Below are 20,259 nucleotides of genomic sequence, written 5' to 3'. Positions count from 1 at the left end.
TCAGAAAACGATCATGATTTATTTTAATTTACTTTTTCCAATTACAGACATATTATAATGCATTTTGACATTACATTATGCAGCCATGCACAGAAATGACACACATCATTGTCTGAAAGCACTAGATGGCCCAGAGAGAGAATGTGGAGTTATTTTGTTTTGTATTATTAAATATAGTTTTGTATTAAGTAATAATGAATCAGGAGGAGTGTAAAGGGATTTTTGATTTTCTTGATTTATACTATTTATACTAGATTTGTACTTGATTTATAGAAGTGGCAAATTGATAATTCATGTTGTTATTTTTAATAAATAGAAATAAATATAGAACAGATTAATCATATTGCCAATAGACAATTACATTAATACATGGTTTGTCTATATTCTTAATGATTATTAGCTGGTTAGTTAAAATACTTAAAATGAAATCAATTTTCATGGGGTGACTTTATGAATATCCAACCGTATTGTTGATTATAAAGGCTAAAAGGCTAAAAAACTAAAATAATTTATATTTCATTGTAGATGGATATACAACATTTTTTCTTGTCGTGCGGGAGTACGTCTGCAAATGAGCAACAGTCAGTCAAATAATATTTTTTTAATCATACCCTTATTGGGGGCTGAGCCCCCCTAAAATCAAAATCCTAGAATCGCCCCTGGCTTCGCTTCAGAAGGCCTTTATTAACCCCCTGGAGCCGTGTGGAGTACGCTTATGATGGATGGATGCACTTTTCTGAGCTTCAAACAGGTGGTTTCCGTGCACTAACATTATAAAGCTTATGCGCATCAGGGCGATTATTAATATAACTCAGATTGTGTTCATTAGAAAGAAGAAAGTTATATACACCTAGGATGGCCTGAGGGTGAGTAAATTATGTGTAAATTAAGTGAACTAATCCTTTAAATGATTTTTAAAATGTCTTGAATGACTGTAAAGAGTTTTGAGGACATCGGATGTGTGTGTGCGCATCAGATCTTAAAGTGACAGCAGCCTAATAAACCTGCTGCTGTGATGTCTGTCATTATTAATCATTGCTTTAGTTAGTGGTGGCTAAAATGCAATTTTACACACAACTGCGAGCCTGCATGGAGCTTCTCAAGACTCCAGAGACGCCAGCAGCTTCAAATACCTGTTTGCTGCTCAACACTGGCTTTTTTTTTATAGCTGCTCTTTTAATACAATTCATTTTGTTGACATGAACTTTCCTTAATAAGCCTTTATGTGATCGAGTTCTGCTGTGCTCTAAATCACTCACAAATCTTATGATAGTTCAATAATCGGCATTCAGTTTTCACACAAAATTAGTTGTTTTCATGCCTTTTGCACATTGCACCATTTCATGCTTTTCATCTTCAGAAAGATCTTTCTTCCTCCCCATATTGCATGAGAACTGTGACTTGCTTAATAATGTGGAACAACATCTTTAAGTAGGGTTTCCATTTACCCAAGTAGCCCTGGCAAATTATTTTTTCTGAGATTGACACCAGTTATTTAAAAAGACATGGATATTTAAATAAACACTTACTTAGAAAAACTAAAATCTGAATGTTTATTGTACTGAAATCCTACTGATATGTCACTTGCATAATAATTTGGAACACAGTTTAATCTATACATTTTTACCCTATTTGCAATGACTTATATGGAAGTGGGGAATAGCTAATCCCAGCATAAGTCGGCACACCCACGGACCATCTGATGCGTATTTGCACACAAAAAATGGCAAGCACTTTCTCTATTTGGCAAGCTATTCTGATTGGCTCGTTTTGCACAACTTCTGGAAACAAAATCATGTTAACAAGGTACAAGGTTGCGAGGAAGAACGAATCACTGGATTTCAGCTTCAAACTGAACTCTGTTGGTCCCTTCAAAATGGACCAGTAAATACAATAATTCCTTATATGTGTTTTAATGATAAGAATATAATAAAAACACAAATCAACTGCACAATCTGCATCCCTTTAATTCTTAAAAGGACAGAAACTGTACACTGGTCAGACATTTTCAAGCATAAAAGGAAACGAAACACGTGAGCTATACTGGACCCTTCAAAAGTCATTTTCACATTAGTGAGGTGATAGCTGTGTTTGAGTCAACTGCTGCTTTGTGATACAAATGACATCTCATTTTGTTACGTAAAATCATACATTTCAAGTTTTGGTTTGGAAATACCTCCAACGCCAACCTAGATCAATGAACAGCAGGCTCAGAGGACAAGAATGAATTTCCGAGCTGAACAGAAAGAAATTTTCCTGGAGCAGCGAGCAGAACGTTGGCGTGAGGAGGAGACGCCAGTGTCTGACACACAAATGTGACAGCTGTCATCATTCAGCCGACGGAAAAACAAATCAATCGTAAAGCATTTTGATTCTAAAGTCAATTTTTTCGGCGGACAAAAATCCCCCCTGAAGAATTGCCTTTGGAATCTCATTTCACACTGATGGCGTATGAAAAAAAAAAAAAAACTGGGACAGTCTATTAAACGCAAGTCATCAAGTCAAAACGTAAGCAGCAATTCGGTTTATATTGAGGTTCTGTGACGGAGAAAACATAACTGGATAGCATAAGACATGAGACAGATGACGGCACACATATTAAGGTCCAATAACTGATCTGGAGGAAGTCTTAAAGCTTGGGTTGGCTCTCTTGATCGCTGTGCTCTGTGTAGAACAGAATGTAGGCCTTGGCTTTCAGCACAGCCTCCTCACTGACCAGAGTGACCGTGCTGTCGTTGAAGTGGTACCATCGGCCCTCGTGACGCCCGTATGCTGTGTAATGTCCTGAGCCGATGCTGCGGGAGAGGATGGAGATGGAATATCGTATATATCTGTGATCTGATTATCTGTACAGAGTGTGAATTGATATAACAGGAAACGGCTACTGATATAACATCCCCCCCTAGTGGATGACAACAAAACAGAAGTTCAGGCTGGTGAATGAGTTGTACTGTATACTACAAGCCTGTACTTACCCAGATCCATGATGCACCACCACTGCAGCAAGGTCATACAGGCATCTCTCAGGCAAGCTGTTTTCAGGCTGAGCATGATTACATAATTGTTATAACATTTACATTTTATATAACAAAATCGTCATATAATAAAAAGTACATTTAATTATATAATATTATTGCAATAATTTTAATCATATCCATTAAAAGGTATAATTACTTATACCTTTTATATATATGTAGTAGAGAAATATGAATATTACTTTAATACTTATTTTAATACATTATATATATATATATATATAAATAAATAATAATAGTAACTGTATTTATTATTATCTACTTAGACTTATTTTTCATATTTAAATAAACATAACTATTATAATTAATAATTCAAAGTAATATAATATGAATATTATTTTATTATTTTACTACTTTACAAGTAAATATTAATAATAAAAATTGTGCTTATATACTGGTTTATATCAATTATATATAACAATATAATATGAATATTGTATTATTTTACTACTTTTATACAGATAAATATTAATAATAATAATAACTATTTATTATTATATCCTTATGTTTATATAAATATTAAATAGTATAATAATAGTATTATATACTTGTATATTATATACTTGTTTATTGAAATGATATAAAAAACAAACAGTAATATAATATGTATATTATTTTATTTACTACAAATAAATAATAGTAATCGTATTATTATACACTTGTTTATTTAAATATTAAATATAACAAAATAACAAAAAGTATAATTCATATTTAATAGTAATATTTGATGTCAATTATTTTTAATATTTTGTATTATTCAAGAATGCAATTATATTTCATTTAAAATTACATATTGTTAGATCAAAATCTCAATAATAGGTAGAATATTTGTAATCCCAATCAATCTAACACATAAATATTATAGTAATTATTTATTGTTATCTAATATTTACATATTATATAAATATAATAATACAATTGTAATTTATATAATTATTTGATTATATGATATGATCATGAGAAATATAAATTATTAAATTATTTTAAAATATGTTAATTTATTTTAAGAGAACTATTACACACACAATTATATATGTATAATTATAATGTTATATATATAATTGTATTCTTTAATATAAGATTATACATATAATATTTAAATAATATTTAATTACTTCATATATAAAGTAATAGTATAATATATATTTATATATTACACTTTATAGTACTATTATAATTATAAATAATCATTTTAATTTAATTTAATTAAATATAATGATGTTTATATATTAAATAAGTGCAAAGAAAACAGTTACAAGTTACCAAGTTACAATTATTACAGAATTAACAGAATTAAATGGTTTGCTCTCACCTCTAACAAGTAGCTTTTCATGTCAAGGCCACGCATGGGAAACTCTACATAGGTGTCAATCTTATTCCTCAGAAACGCTGTCCAGTGGAACCTCTTCAGATGCAAACAAAGCACCTGCACCGGGACAAGACATCATATAACCGTTAAAAACTACAGGAAACATGTTATTTAAAAACTGGAAATTTCTACACTTCTGTCACCTTGGGCAGTTTCTGGATCCAGAATTTCTTGGTGGACTTTTGTCGCTTTTTGCACTTGTGACACATGTAGAGCTCAGTTTCGTCGAGTTCCTCAAGGTCTGTGAAACTATAAAGGCAATCTGTAGCCGGCAGAGAGACGGCACACATCCTCTTAGTGTCGGCGGAGAAGAATATGAACTGAATTTAATAGTTTCTAATACCATCTCTTACCTCTCAAAGTGCACGTTGGCCCCGGCTCTTGGTCTTTTGTGGTCTTGATTCTGAACTGACTGGGAATGTCCAATGAAAGATCTGGAGGAGACCGAGATTTAGCGTAACCATGGCAACGAAGGCCGACAAAGCTTTTAGAGCTGATGTACCAGATTGACAACTCACCTAGGAATGGATCAAATTTTCGAGACTCCGTGCCACATATCAAGCAGTACACCTCATTCTGTAGGATGCCACCAAACACAGATGTAACGATAGTGGAGGTCCCATTTCTAGAAGAAAAGCAAAACTGCTTTGCTTTACTAAAGGGGTCCTGTTATCACTCCAAAGGGAGTTATTGTCTATATCAGTGCGCACTGTGTTCATAGTCTTGAGTTTTCTTCTGGGAATGAACACGTCACAATATCCCTCATGTAAATAATTCCCGCTCAAGGCATAAGCAAAAACGGGGTGAAGCCTGGTTGAGTTGCCTTAGTAGTGTGTTGAAACTCGCGGTTATGGTAAGGGCGTGGCATTTCTGAAAAACACTCGAAGTGGTTGATCGATCACAACACACTGCTCCAGCCAACCAATCAGAGCGCATTGTGCTTTTTGGAAGGAGGAGCTTCATAGAGACAGGAACTAAACTGAGCATTACTGACAGACTGAGAAGAGAGGTGCTGCAACAATGTAAAATCTATGAAAAATAGTGTTTTTTTGAACATTCAAGCATAAAAAACAATTCTAGTAGAGCCCAAAACCAAAATCAAGACTTTGAACAAGTGCATAATAGGTCCCCTTTAAATAAACCCACATGAGTAGCGTTCAAGAGTGTTCAACAGAATCCGGCCCTTATGAAAGCACATCTAGTCCGTCTATTCGCAGCAGGATTAACCTGCCATTTTGTTCGGCACAATCCAGTGAGCACGACACAACACTGCACTTCCTTTTCAATAACCCCGGCAAATCCACTCAGGTCACCCTCGCAGCCCGTGGCTGGGGGCTTCCTCACTTGTCAGCAGCTATTAATACAAACACAACAGGGTGGCTCTGCTCTAGCAGCAGGCAAGTGTGGGAACAGCCGTCTCTGTATACGAAAGAGACTTCCCTCCGCGTGCCGTAAAGAGTTATCTTTATCACTGCTGCCCACGAACTCACTAAACTAGCAGGGGAGATATGAAACGAGGGGCGGCCTGCTGAGATAGACCAACCTCGAATTAGAAATTTGCCCCGAACCATCTGTGTGCCGCTTTGACTAGGAAAAAATGTAGTTTACTGAAGACAAGTTGTGCAATTTTTTATTTTTTTTGTAGATTAAGACTTTCTGCTACTGTGGTGCTTTCAAAAAACGCTGTTTGTTTGTTCGATTAGTCCTAAATATCTACTTCTTGCTCAACCTATCACGTAAAGCTGCCCTTCCACAATTTCTGACAAGCGACTGACCAGAAGTAATTCATTTTTGATGTCAAGTAGTATGGAAGCATTGTGGCGTTCTAACCATATGCTTTGGATGTGTTGAAATATTTGAATTTCTGCGGCTAGACCGTATGGGACCGCCTGACTGAACGTGACTGTATTGTAACCAACACTGTGAGCGCGAGGGAAGAATTAACAGTATTACTATTTTACCAGTATTAAAATGCCGGTTATGAATAATTCTGCAACAAATAATAATTAATTACGTTGATTAGCCCTAGAAACTTATTGTGTTTTTCTTTCAGACATATTGGGCGTCATTTATTTTGCATTCAAATCCTTAATTCATTTTAACACTCTGGTCCTCTTCGTTTAGTGTTCACACTAGGCTCCTTCACGGTCAAAAATGACGAAGCCTTAAAATGTAACTTTTTTTTGTTTTTCAGGAAAATCTATATAATATATTTTTGCTCAATAATATTTTTTGATTATCATTTAAAATTTTGATGGTAATTTTATGATACTATGCAATATTTATACCATTTTTATTAGCTATTTTTTCCCCATTGAAAATAAAGCAATTTATTTCTAATAAATTTTTTAATTAAAATTATTTTTCAATTAAAGCAGTATTCCATGTTAAAATAGAGACAAGGGATTTAAAATCCAATTTTTTGAAGGTAGATTAGTGCCATCTGGTGGGAGTAAAAAAAGAAAAACTTGTGTAATGCCATGGTGTAACCACTAGATTCCTATATAGTTCAATAAAAAAGTGGCTTACAAATTTTGCAGTGGTTTTAGACATAAATACTTATTTTTATTAAGTTGTGGATTTGGATTTTTGCATTAATTTTACTACAGTCAACAGGACATTTTGTTACATTTTTATTGAATTTTGATTTTATGTGTAACAAAAATGAACAGGTATGTTTTATCACAGCTTAATAAATCTGGATCTGATCTGATCTCAACCTCTTATTTGAGTCTTTTGGCTCAATTTTACCATATTCTGTCCATGCTGGTCACTTTTTTTTCTGCACAGTGGTTGATTTGTAAAAAGTTTGTTTTGACAGATTTTTTTTCGTATTTCCCATTCATTTCCTATATCGGTCTTTTTTGACCGTGAAGGAGCCATGTGTGACTTTTTTTTCAACCCTTTAACATATCCGAATCATGATTTTTTGTGTTCATATATTTAATGTGACATAAGTCACCAAGTGTCATCCTATTCCTATAAAGCAAAAAATTATAAAATTTCCAAACATAAAATTTTTCGGTAATTTTTGACTGAAGAAGACCAGAGGGTTAAATTAGCAGTGGGTAACAGCTGCTTTATGACCAGTTTGAAAGTTCCATACAACTGCCACTAGGGCATAAAATGTGAAAATCGTATGCAAATGTCGAAGATAGTGGAAAGGAGGCTTAAGTTTTAGGCAGGGCTACCTGTTTGTCCAAACAAAGGTGGACATGGGAGTAGAAATTACAAATATATGTGTTCAAAGTGGTATCGTACATGCAGCATTTGCTCTCGGAGGCATGTTTGGGTCGGTCCGGGGTCAGGGCGGGACTGGGCGACCCGTTCTTGCTTCCCTGCATCTCTCGGTGGAGATGATCCAGCAGGTAACGCAGGAACTCATGAGCATCCTGTTGCTGGTAACCCCTGCAAATCCATCAAATTAAACAGTCAAAATGAATCCATTTACTTTCTTAAAAAAATTCTTGCCATTTTTTGAAGATTCATTAGTGCATGTTAATTCAAAGAAAAAAATGGTTTGACTTTGTCCTTTTTTCAAAATGTTATATATTTAAATATTATTTAGCGAAGTCAAATTTAAACATTGACATTTAAAATGTAATATTTAATACGTCATACATAAAATAGAAAGTAAACATCAGTGACTGACATACAGTGCACAGCATAAATGACTGCACCCCTCTGAAACTTCTGAAAGTCAGCAATTACTCAGTTACTTAGAAGACATGTGAGGGTTCTTTAGAAATATAATGTTCCAGCAAGTCCGCTTAATAAATTACCAAAGAAGCATGTCAAAATTATTCAGGAAAATAAGACTTTCTTATCAATGTGATAAAATGTTGTGTAGTAAAAATGAGTACACCCTCCTAAAAGTTAATAAATAAAACTAAATAAAAATGTTCTGGTGTAAGTTTAAGGCAATGTTTGATCGACAGGTAAGTATGTTGAACCAAAACATTTAAAGAGAAGTAATTTCTTGACAATTAAAAGTGTTATATAGTCCACTGAATCATTCTCAGACTTAATGCTGACAACAATGGAAGCACTTGGGAGAGAAATGTCAGGAGACTTATTTCTTAACACAAAAGAGGACAGTGGTACAAGAGGATTACCAAATCATTATTTTAAGTGTGAAAATATAGCAAAAGTAACACAGAAATTCAAAAACAATGGACTTGTGACAAGGCCCCTGAAATAATCAGGCCTTCATTTTAAGCTTTCATTTAGTGATGAGGGATTTTTTGCTAGACAAAGAGCAGGAGAAATACCAAGCGAGTGTCTCAGTGCAAAAGATATGAAAAGAGTGTCTGTTTATCTCAAAAGAGTAAGATGCAACCTGCAGAAATGACATGCATGGTTGAGGTTGTACCTACTGTAGCCAAAGCACAATAAAGTCAGTTAGCCATTTCCAAAGCCTATACTTACAAAATATAGATTCTGGGAATCAATACTCTGGTCTAATGATACCAAATCAATCATTTTGGATTTAACAGCATCCAAAATGTTCTGGTGTTGCTAGAGGAGGAGTACAGTGAGAAGTGCCTGGTTCCCACAGTAAAGTTCAGTGGTAGTAAAGCTCTTATATAGGGATGAATGAGTGCTGAAGGTGTGAGGGAGTTGTGCTTTATCAATGCTGCCATGAATTCCCACACCACTGTGTAATTTAATACACAAACTTGAAACAGAAGATGTTACCCTTTCCTCATTCCATGTATTGTTGGGCATTTTTTCAACATGATAATGAGGATATGCATTCTCCCAAGCTGAAAAACTTTCTGTGGACATCTATTGCACTCAATCTTAACACTCTTGAGCTCCTGTGGGGAATTCTGTAGAGACGAGTTGAGCAACATTAAAGATCAGGGCATTTAAGGAGCTCATCATCCAGGAGTTAAACAAGACAGATGTGACAATTTGTCATGAACTTGTATAATCCGTGTCAAGAAGGGTCAGAGCAGTATGTTCAAAATTATGGAGGGCATATTAAGTACTAGAATTGAATTTGTTGAATTAAATCTAGGGTTTACTCATTTCTGCAATCCTTAATTTAAACAAAATTGGCTAATTTACTTATTTTATGGCTATTAATGACATATATTTCTCAGTTTTTACTATGTATAATATGTTTAATACATTTTAGTTTTGCCATCTTTCCATGAATTGTATTAGTGAGCATAAAGAAAACACATCTTTTGTATTTGTTCAGAGGGGGTGTACTCTTTAAAATTTTCCCTTTTTTTGCAAAAACATGATTTCCCCAGTGTGCACACAATTACTGAGTGCACTCTTGGTTAGAGTGTTTACTTCCGTTTTTGAAAATTACTATATAATTACAAAATCAAGAAGTTCCTATCTAAAGAATAAATCTGTTTACTTATTTTTTTTATTTAGTCAAGTTCAAGTTATTTAATATTAAATTATATAACTTCACATTAGTAAACATTATGTAAAAGAAATTTCATTGAAGAAACTATCTTTAAATTAAATAGTGTGAAATCATATATATTAGCTTTATTATAACAGCTATCGGCCATCCAGCTTTCTGAGATTTCGGCCATCAAAAAGTCCATAACGGTAGCAAAAATGGACAAAACAGACTAATAATTTTTCTTGAATATTGAAAAATGTAATTGCAATATGGTGCAACTTGCAGTTAGTTTCACCATATATAATTTGAACCATATCTCATAAAAACTCAGGATGACAAATCCAAGGAAAAATTGCAATAAACTGTATGATTTTATGATACCTGAAACTTGGCATTATTTTCCAGATGACATAAAAGAGGGCATCTGGGCTGAAGGCAGTCTGACTGCCCTGCCAAAGTGAACAGAGTGTTTTCCTGAACTCCTCGACCAGAGATCTGCACAACAGAGCAGACAAACACAGGCATTTTAATGGACATTACAGGGACTGATACATTCAAGCAACAATGATTAATGCAAATAATACAATGCATCTCAACATATAATTGTGTGTTTAGGATGACAAAATAAATGGGCTGCCCTCATCCTGAAAAACCATAAATAAAATACACAAAGTAACAACAACATGTATATATATATAAAAATTGTATAAATTGCAATATAGGTTTCCCTATTAGTATTTATCATGTTAATAATTTTACATATTCTTGGGCAAAACTTATTTTACATATAACTAAAATAAAAAATTAAAAAGTCCTTCTTTTTTTTTAATTGCATTTAAAAATATTTTAAATAAAAAAAATACATTTGAAATTTCAGTAATTCAGCCATTTTATATCTTATTTATATTATTTAACAGCTTTACGTTGTCAATGCTGGCAATGGTATAAGCGGGATAATCCACTGCTAGCTGTGCATTAAACTATTATAATGCACTCCTCTTCACATATGGGCGGTTCTTTGCCTCCATGTCATACATTCAAATCGTTTAATGCACAGTTAGCCATGGATTAAACCTTGCGTATACAATACTGTAAGAGCTTACACTAGGAAAAGTGTTTTGACAATTTTCCTTAAAATAAAGGACACCACTCGAACCCCCCCTTTTGCCATTCAGTGGAGAGGACCTTACACACTGCTGTCCCCCTGACTTCTGGTGTGGTACATTCTCCTTCCTGCCGTTTTCCCGCTTCGTAAGGCCACTGAGGGCAGCTCCTTGAAATAACAGCTGAACACCTGGATGTTACTGGAGACAGGAAACAAAAACCAGCGTTTAACTAAACAGATCTGTCTCTGACATGACTCAAAATCCTTACGAAAAATCCTTATTTAGTATATCTTTCCAAAGGCAAACTAAACATCAACAATATGCCAGAATACTATGAAAACCTTCCAAAGCTTCCCTTTCCATGGATCATGACCAGCAAAAGTGAGCAAATGGAAAGGATTTTTTTTTTTTTTTTGATTTAGACATCATTCAAGCCATAAAACCAATGACAGCTCGGCAATAAAAAGACCCATGACAGATTAAAAATCTGAAAGCAAAAGCACATACACTACCTTTAAAAGGTTTGGGGTCAGTAAGATTTTTTGATTTGTTTTGTTTTTATTCCGGTGATGGTAAAGCTGAATGTCCAGCATCATTCAGTGTCACATGATCCTTCATAAATCATTCTAATATGTTGATTTGCTGCTCAAGAAACATTTATTATTATTATCAATGTTAAAATAAAGTTGTGCTGCTTGATAATTTTGTGGAAAGAATTTATTTGAAATATATATTTTATAAATGTAAAATCTTAACTGTCAACTCTTGATCAATTTAATGTAGCCTTGCTGAGTAAAAAAAAAAAAAAAAAGGTAGTGTAACTGCGGTGAAATAAATGCTTTCCCTCACTAGTTCACAATAACACAGGCCTAATGGTTTATATATTTGGCATGAGCTACTCGCTGCGGTTTAGCCATCGGCCCGGCCAGTGTAAGGTTGGCTGTGGTGAGCAGGCAGACAGCCTAATCCGTCACCTGGCTCCCCATCAAACTCTACTCCAGCCAGCTCACTGGCCACAGAGGCACAGTTATCCGCCAGCAGAGAGCAGGAAGCCATTCAACCTCCTCCAGCCGGGCCACCCACACCCTGCCAGGATACACATCGCCGGCTGTCTTTGGCTGGGGGTCGTGAGGGTTGCTCTCACCTCAGGGACTGGAGAATGGCGTTCATGAAGCAGGTGTTGCCCAGGTTGCGGAGGCCTGTGGCACAATGTGCTAGAGTGCCGTCCTGTGTGGAGACATTTCAGAAAAATTATGGAACCAGCACACAATGATGACAAATGATGCATACATACAAGTTTAATTAAAAGTGAACGTATAGTATACACATCACTAATTAAATGTACAAAGCAAAAATCCAAATACTTTTTAACAGTGGCATCACTAGAGATTTCTATGAAGTGTACATTATTTATGTATTTTTATTTATATATTTAATATTTTTAAGTTATATTAAATGTGTTTCAATGTTTTATATTTGGGGAAAAAAGATATATAATTAATAATAAAACAAAAAACAAATAAAAAAAATAATAATATTTTATATATATATATATATATATATATATGTTTTTACTATTTGTTGTATTTTATTAAATTATTATATTCATTATTACACACACATTTAATTCATGTTTTAAAATAAATAAATTTTTTTCTCCCAAGTATTTTTTAATATTTTAAAGCTCTATGCTAGACCTAAATGTAAAATAATCGTCTTCTTTTGGGCTTAAAATGTTTATAATAAAATAATAATTAATTACTAAAAAAATATAAGTAATACATAATATATGTAATATAAAATAGAATTTTGTATGTGTGTGTATGTATATATATATATATATATATATATATATATATATATACATATATACATACATATATACATATATACATACACATATATATATATATATATATATACATATATATACATATATACATACATACATACATATATATATATACATATATATATATACATACATACATATATATACATACATATATATACATATATACATATATATATATACATACATACATATATATATACATACATACATACATATATATACATACATATATATACATATATATACATATAAATATATACATACATACATATATATATACATACATATATATATACATACATATATATATACATACATATATATATACATACATATATATACATATATATACATATAAATATATACATACACATAAATATATATAAATATATACATACACACATATACATATATATATATACACATACACATATACATACATACATGTATACATACATACATATATATATATATATATACATACATATATACATACATACATATATATACATACATATATACATACATATATACATACATACATATATATACATACATATATACATACATATATACATACATACATATATACATACATATATACATACATATATACATACATATATACATACATATATTTTTTTTTTTTTTTTTTACAAAAAACATTTTTTGAAGCATTTCACATTTTATTATTATATGTTAGGCCTAATAGAATTATAAAATAAGTATTGGTGTGGGGAATAATTAACAATGAAATATGTGCTGAGATATGTAGATGGTCGTATGGTGTTTTTCTGAATCACATCTTAGCACACTGGGCCCTTTTACACACATATCTACAATCCAATTTAACTTACGTTGTCTTTCTTCAGCTTGGTGTCAGGAGAAGAGCTGTCTGACAGCTTTCTCTTCCTCTGCCTGTCGGTATTAGACACAGAGCTGAACAAAGAAAATATAAAAAATTCAAAAAAATTATCAACAATGTATTCATGTGATGATGATTGTTGAACAGATGTACTTCGACAAACATCAGTCTTACTTTTCCAGACTCTGAAGATGCTCTCTGACCCTCTGCACATGCCCTAGTTTTGTGTCGTTCACCACAAATTCATCACATCTGTAACTAGAGAAGAAAAAAACAAAAAAATGTGAAGGTCAAAAAGAATATGATGAAGCACTGCTCACTGGATAATATTGTATGTACTGTCCCTTTAAGATCAATTGTTTGTTTTAAAGTATTTGTGGAAAGAAACCAACCAGAATGTGCTAAAACTGTTACAGTCCATACACACAGAGTGCTGCTGACTCTTCTCGCTCAACCTTTCTCGCTCTGGCTTCCTTTGACTGCCACCTGGAGCTTGAATATCCTCAAAATGCTTTTTGGCATGGCCGTTAACATACCTGCCACAGCAAACAGATGCAAAGAAATTTCAATATGTGTGAAATTTAAAATGTTAATAATTCAAATTTGATTTATTGTAATCAAATTTACTTACTAAAATAATTGTAATATTTTATACATGTTAATATTTTAATACAGCCTAAATATAATTCTTCACAATACTAAATCAAGGAACTATGGATTTACACCTGAATGTAAATTATATAGACTAAAAATATCAATTTAAGCACTCACCTTCCGCAATGCACGTTCAAGCACGTCAGGCAAACCCACGGGCTTTTGTTTGACCGGCAAACTACAAAAATAAATAAATAAATACAAATATGTGTTTTATTTTCCAATATATATAAAACCAGACAATCTTTTCTTCTTTTGAATAACTTAAAAAAATTGATATCATTTTCAGCTTCTCTTGGGCTTATATTTATAAAGCTCTCTCTCTTTATAAAGCTCTTATATATATATATACACACACACACACACACACACATTTTTTCTATTTGTATAATATTATAGTAATTAGGGCTGGGCGATATATCGCATGTGATTGTCACGCTACGCAATATCGCGTTCATTATCGAAGGCGATTCATCTGCGATATGAACGCGATATTGCGTGGCTTGTTAGTGAACTACGGCTCTGTCTATTAAATGGCGCTCCATTTGAAAGCAGGTGATGGCGATTTACCAGTAATCAGGGAACCTGCTTTACTGACGAAATTCGCGTGAATATTTACATCATTTCTTTTCTCCCAAAATAATTTTCAAGCTCTATACTAGTCATTTGGGCTATAAATTACCAATAAATAAATAAATAAAAATTAAAAATCAAAATATATAGGAGTAACATCCATGATATAATATGACATTTTATAAATGTATAAAACTATACATTTCTTTTTTTTTTTTTGAATACTTTTACCTTTTTTTCAATATTTGTAATTAATTAAAAAAAAAAAAAATTTTAACTTTTTTTTCAAGCTCTATACTACAAACACATTCTTCTCTTGGGCTTAATATTACAAAATAAAAAAAATACACATTTATATATATTTATATATATATACATACATACACACACATATACATATTTTTTATATATACACATTTATTTTTTTCTGTATTTGTATAATTTTTTCTTTAAGAATATAAAAAATATTACATTTAAAAATGTGTTAGACATACACATTCTCTTTTATTTATTAATTGTTTTTTTGTTTTTGTTTTTTTTTTTTTTTGGGGGGGGGGGGGGTAAACATTTGTATAATTCTTCATATTTTTATAATGCTTTTAGAATTATTTCTCTCCAAAACATAATTTTACAAATAAAACTTGCCATTTAACAATTGACACTTCGCCGGGAGTTTGATTGACAAGCGATCTAACCAATCTTAACGCCGAATCCGCCATTTGTCCGACAAAGCAGTCAGGAGTTAGAAGATTAACCTCGGTGGACTTGAACTTGAAAAATGGTGTGTACTGACGTCTTTCCGTGTTTGAAACAACATTCCTTCTTATGTTCATTCACGTTTATTTGATGCTATAAATTAACTAGTATGAAGAGATGATCGGTTCACGAGCCGCTTGAGCTGAGGCGCTACAGCAATCTTTCACGACACATTAAAGAGCCACAAAATGGTTTTTATAGTTCAAATTTCTTTAAAAATTACACAACTGGAAAGCTGGGACTTTGTTTAATATCATGAGTAACCTGCTCTGTCGACGTGTTGTCAGTGTCCTCTTTGCTCCTCAATGTATTTTTCACTCTGTATGGCGTGACAGCACCATGGCTTGTCGGACAAAGCAACAGTAACTAAGGGGGGCGGGTCTTTACGAAGGGTCAATTCATCACCTTGGATTTATAAGGTTCTATCTGCATTCGGAGCCATTTTTGAGATATTGAGCTTCAAAGTTTTTGCACTCCATACGTCTTTCTAGGTATAACCATTTGGTTTTCTAAATAAAAAGTCCCAAAATGGACAACTTAAACATCACATAATGTAAATAAGTTGTCACAGAATAAGAATATGTGAATAACTCAATTTTGACAAAAATGTTAGATAGAACCTTATAATTCCAAGGTGACGAAATGTATGAATCCACATACAAAAACATGAACCCAGTGTATAAAGACGTTTGCGCTGTTGAAGAGCTAAGGCGGCATGTTAACCTCCTGTGAAAGTAATCTCTAGCTGTGTCCTGCTGGGAGAGAGAGCTTTGTTCTAATTGGCTTGATCACCTTCCCTTCTGAGTGCACAACAAGCATCTGAATTAGCCGTTGCTAAGGAACGGTCGATTCTCGTGAATGCTGGTCTGTGCACGACCCAACAAATGTGGAAAAAGTCAATAGACCCCGTGCGTTTCCTCGTACCTGCTGTGCGCTGATTAAGAAAGAAATAATGCTGTGCTATTGTAACATGCTTTATATAATGTACTTCACACAAAAGATGTTCTAACAAAATCAGTTTTAATTTAGGAACAAAACCACCTAAGCAGGTACATTTTGTATGATTTTTCCAAAGAATCTGCCACAAAGTAGAGTAAAAGTAAAGCCATGTTCAATTATATAGGATTTAAGTAGTTCATAGCTCTGTTTCGATCATTTTAAATGAAGTATTTTTAATAGTATTAATGAAAGGGTCTCTGACAAGACATGTTTCATAAGTGTGAAATGTGTTAAACATGAGATATGGGGCATTTCTCATGTCCCATGGGTGAGCGGAAGGGCCACTGGGCGTCACGCCCAAAATGTTCATGTGTTTTCAGTGTAATCTAACATGACAATTCATCTCGACTCTGGTCTTGCCACCAAAAATACACATCATATGCTGTAAAAACAGATTTTTTGAAGTTGTAAATAAAACAAAGATACTATTTCAGTCTTTCAACATCAAAATTTCACGTTTAATTCAATAAGGGATGCATGATATGATGATGCTATTGGTATTAACGTATTTTCTTCATTTGAAATGCAGGCACAACAATAAATATTTTTCTTTAAAACACCTGATGTGTTGTTTTTGCTTTTTTATAGCCTATGCCGACATCTACAAAGCAAGATGGACGAAATATATCTATGTATGTAAATATTAAAATATATGTAAACAATATTGTATTGTAAAACAGCCTTGTTTATATTCACTACAAAACATGTTAAACAAGGAAATGATTCTGCATTGATATTTATCAGATTTATCCATGCTGAAAATCCAAATAGTCAAATTTTAGACAAATACATTACCTTCTAAACGTTTGGGAAAGAAATTAACACTTTTATTCAACAAGGACACATTAAGCTGATCAAAAGTGACAGTAAAGACATTTATAATGTTTCAAACGTATTCTACTGATAAAAATAATTTCTTGAGCATTAAATCAGCATATTAGAATGATTTCTGAAGGATCATGTGACACTGAAGAGTAATTATGCTGAAAATTCCATCACAGGAATAAATTATTTTAAAATAATAATATTTTACATTGTTTTACTGTATTTTTGATCAAATAAATGCAGTTTTGATGAGCATAAGAGGCTTCTTTCAAAAAATATTCATAAAATTTGATATCATGAACCCCAAAAAATAATCTCTCTAATAAACCTATTTGGTCTATATGAAATGCATGCGCTTCAAGGAGATTATCTTGAAAAACACAGATGATCGGACACTAGATCCTGCACTTCTTTTCTTTCCACAAGTTCGCTGTCATAAGACTTCATGGTTTACTTTAAAGGTCTCTCTAAGACCTCCTCGAATGTCCTCAGGAACATTTTTCAGCAAACTGGCCCTTATAAGAGCGGGGCCAAAAATAACCATTACTATTGTACTTAATATACAAAAAATTCTTCTTTAGTACTTTTTAAGATCATCTTAAGTACATCTAAGTGTACTCAACTGTGCTATTTTGAGACACCATGAAATATGAACTAAAATGTGCTTTTAATATACTATTTCTGTATTTAAAAAATATATTTATCTACCACTTGTAGTACACTATGGGTTCAAATGCACTATACGTGGTATCTAAATACATTTTTAAATACAGAGATAGTATATTAAACACATTTTAGTATATTAAGTACAAATTTGGTGCACGAAAATAGAGCACTTTAAGTACATTATAGAAATGTACTTTTTTCCACCTGGCATAACTTGCTTTATGGCCACTTTTAATACTTTCCTATCTACAGTAACTGACCAAATCCAAAACAAAGGTGAGAAGATAGTGTTTTTTTATTCTTTTACACATTTAAGCACTCATTTAATCCATTAACATTGCACTAATGTTGTAAAAACGTTTGCAGGCGTTATTTCCGGTTTATTTTATCAGGGTCTGCTTTATATTTTCTTCACAATACTGCATATGAAGATAAATATTAGTAATTTCATGTAAATCAGCAGGTCTGTATATTTAATCAGCAGCTCGACATAAAACAAATAACGTAACAAATAAAAGAGCCAATAGCAGATTATCTGACTCAACTTTCTGAAGCAAACAGACGAAAGCGAAAGGAAAGTTAATGTGACGACCGTTTAATATTATTTCAAAACAAAACATTTCCCTGAAATGTGTTCATAGAGCAATAAGATTTGCGCACAAATTAGCAAGTTGCGAGCTGCTGCTGTGAGAGCAATGAAGCACTAGCCGGCTCGGCTAGCTCGAGCTAATTCACAGGAAACTGACTTGTTATTGATTATTATTAGTGAATAGTCGTTCGTATCTGCGTTTAACTCACCAGAACAGCACCATGAGGAAGGGGAACCGTTGGGGAATCGGCTCGGATCCACCGTCATACAGACACTGGAGTTGAGGTGAGGGCACTCCATGAGCCTGTGTGCTAGCAGCTGCAGCACTAGCTAACCCAGTCTGTCTGTCCTCTTCTGGACGATTTCTGTGTTTTAACTCTGAAAGTGTATGTTTAAAAGCCACTGAGTGTGTTTACGCTTAGCAGCAGGTAGATTCCTTAACGTATGAATGTGTTTGCAGTTAAGTGTGATGTTATGGTTTAAAGAGCAGACATGCATGCACAGACTCGGGCTGTCTCAAAACCCACTGAGCTCCCTACACAGAGCACGACTATACAGTCTAGATAGGGAGCGTACTTGACAGTCTTCACTCAGCTCATTCTCTCTACCTTGAGTTTGCTTAAATTTTACTTGGATGGGAGTTACACACAAGTGTGTGTTAATCGAGAAAAGGCATGATTCAATACAGAACCAGGGCCATGTGACCTTAGGGAGGGACACCAGTGATAAATAGGATGCTGAGAGTGAGAGAATGAAGTATTTACACTAATGTTATTGTAGCCTGTTTTTGTCTTAAGTTGAAAATTGAGAGAGAGAGGAAGTGGATATATGAACTGATGTCTCAGGAAGATAATCTTCATAGTGGCTGTTAAGTGAGAAAATGCACTACAAATCAATATTTTATTGCAGGTGTTTTCAAACTTTTTGATATAAATAAAAAGGAACAAGCTGTAATTAATGTAAAGATCCATTTATACAGTGAAATATGTGTTAAATATTTATATTTGAAACTATGGCTAAAGTGTAATAATATAAATACTGTAAATGTTAACTTATTTATTTTATTTTATTTAGTTTCATTTTATTTTATAATTTTTTTTTCACATTTTTGAAGGTATGACTAACAGTATAATAAAATAGATTCTGTAAATATTAACTTGATTTTTTCATTTTATTTAATTTTTCTTATATTTATTTAATTAATCATATTTCTGAGGAGAAACGTAAAAATATGACTAACAATATAACAAATTCTGTAAATGTGATATTTTTTATTATTCATTTATTTTCATTTTATTTTATTTATTTTATTTTATTTTCCCCCCTTTTATTTCTAATGAGAAACATAAAACTATGGTTAACAATATAATAAAATTAATTCTGCAAATGTTCATTTTATTTTTATTATCGCTATGTATTGATTTATTTCATATTTCATTATTTTTATTTTATTTCTGAAGAGAAACAAAACTGTAAATGTTCACCTATTTATTCATTTATTTGTTTTTTATTTTATTTATTAATTTCATATTTATTTTATTTTTGAAGATAAACATTATGGCTAACTATGTAATAAAATCTGTTCTGTAAATATTA

General features: G+C 32.6%; 2 protein-coding genes across 3 annotated transcripts in view; one reads left to right on the top strand and one right to left on the bottom strand.

Annotated features, from left to right (window-relative positions):
• Positions 1–1,647: 1,647 nt before the first annotated feature.
• usp3 (ubiquitin specific peptidase 3) lies at positions 1,648–19,533 on the bottom strand. The gene is made up of 15 exons (XM_067379005.1): positions 18,873–19,533; positions 14,373–14,433; positions 13,994–14,137; positions 13,776–13,859; positions 13,594–13,675; positions 12,026–12,108; positions 10,966–11,079; positions 10,157–10,270; positions 7,666–7,812; positions 4,923–5,029; positions 4,758–4,838; positions 4,548–4,666; positions 4,348–4,461; positions 2,976–3,043; positions 1,648–2,795 (listed from the first exon to the last, which is right to left on the bottom strand). Exons 1-15 carry the CDS (start codon positions 18,961–18,963, stop codon positions 2,630–2,632), a joined length of 1,575 nt encoding a protein of 524 aa, XP_067235106.1. The 5' UTR covers positions 18,964–19,533; the 3' UTR covers positions 1,648–2,629.
• ca12 (carbonic anhydrase XII) overlaps positions 18,887–20,259 on the top strand; it is a 34,852-nt gene continuing 33,479 nt past the window's right edge. The window contains exon 1 of one of the 2 annotated variants that reach the window (XM_067379009.1): positions 18,887–18,948. The gene's annotated coding sequence lies outside the window, so the exon portion shown is untranslated. The remainder of the gene's footprint in view (positions 18,949–20,259) is intronic. The other variant, XM_067379007.1, reaches the window with a different exon arrangement.

The sequence above is a fragment of the Chanodichthys erythropterus genome, chromosome 24 (assembly GCF_024489055.1).
Source record: "Chanodichthys erythropterus isolate Z2021 chromosome 24, ASM2448905v1, whole genome shotgun sequence".
Taxonomy (NCBI): Eukaryota; Metazoa; Chordata; class Actinopteri; order Cypriniformes; family Xenocyprididae; genus Chanodichthys; species Chanodichthys erythropterus.
Note: the sequence above shows the minus strand (reverse complement) of the source record. Positions and strands in the feature narration are given on the sequence as shown.

Coding starts and splice junctions, on each gene's coding strand:
- usp3 (XM_067379005.1), bottom strand. CDS start 18,963: ATGGAGTGCCCTCACCTCAACTCCAGTGTCTGTATGACGGTGGATCCG. Junction 11,080..12,025: donor GCCATTCTCCAGTCCCTGAG/GTGAGAGCAACC, acceptor TCCTGTCTCCAG/TAACATCCAGGTGTTCAGCT. Junction 4,839..4,922: donor AAAATTTGATCCATTCCTAG/GTGAGTTGTCAA, acceptor GGTCTCCTCCAG/ATCTTTCATTGGACATTCCC.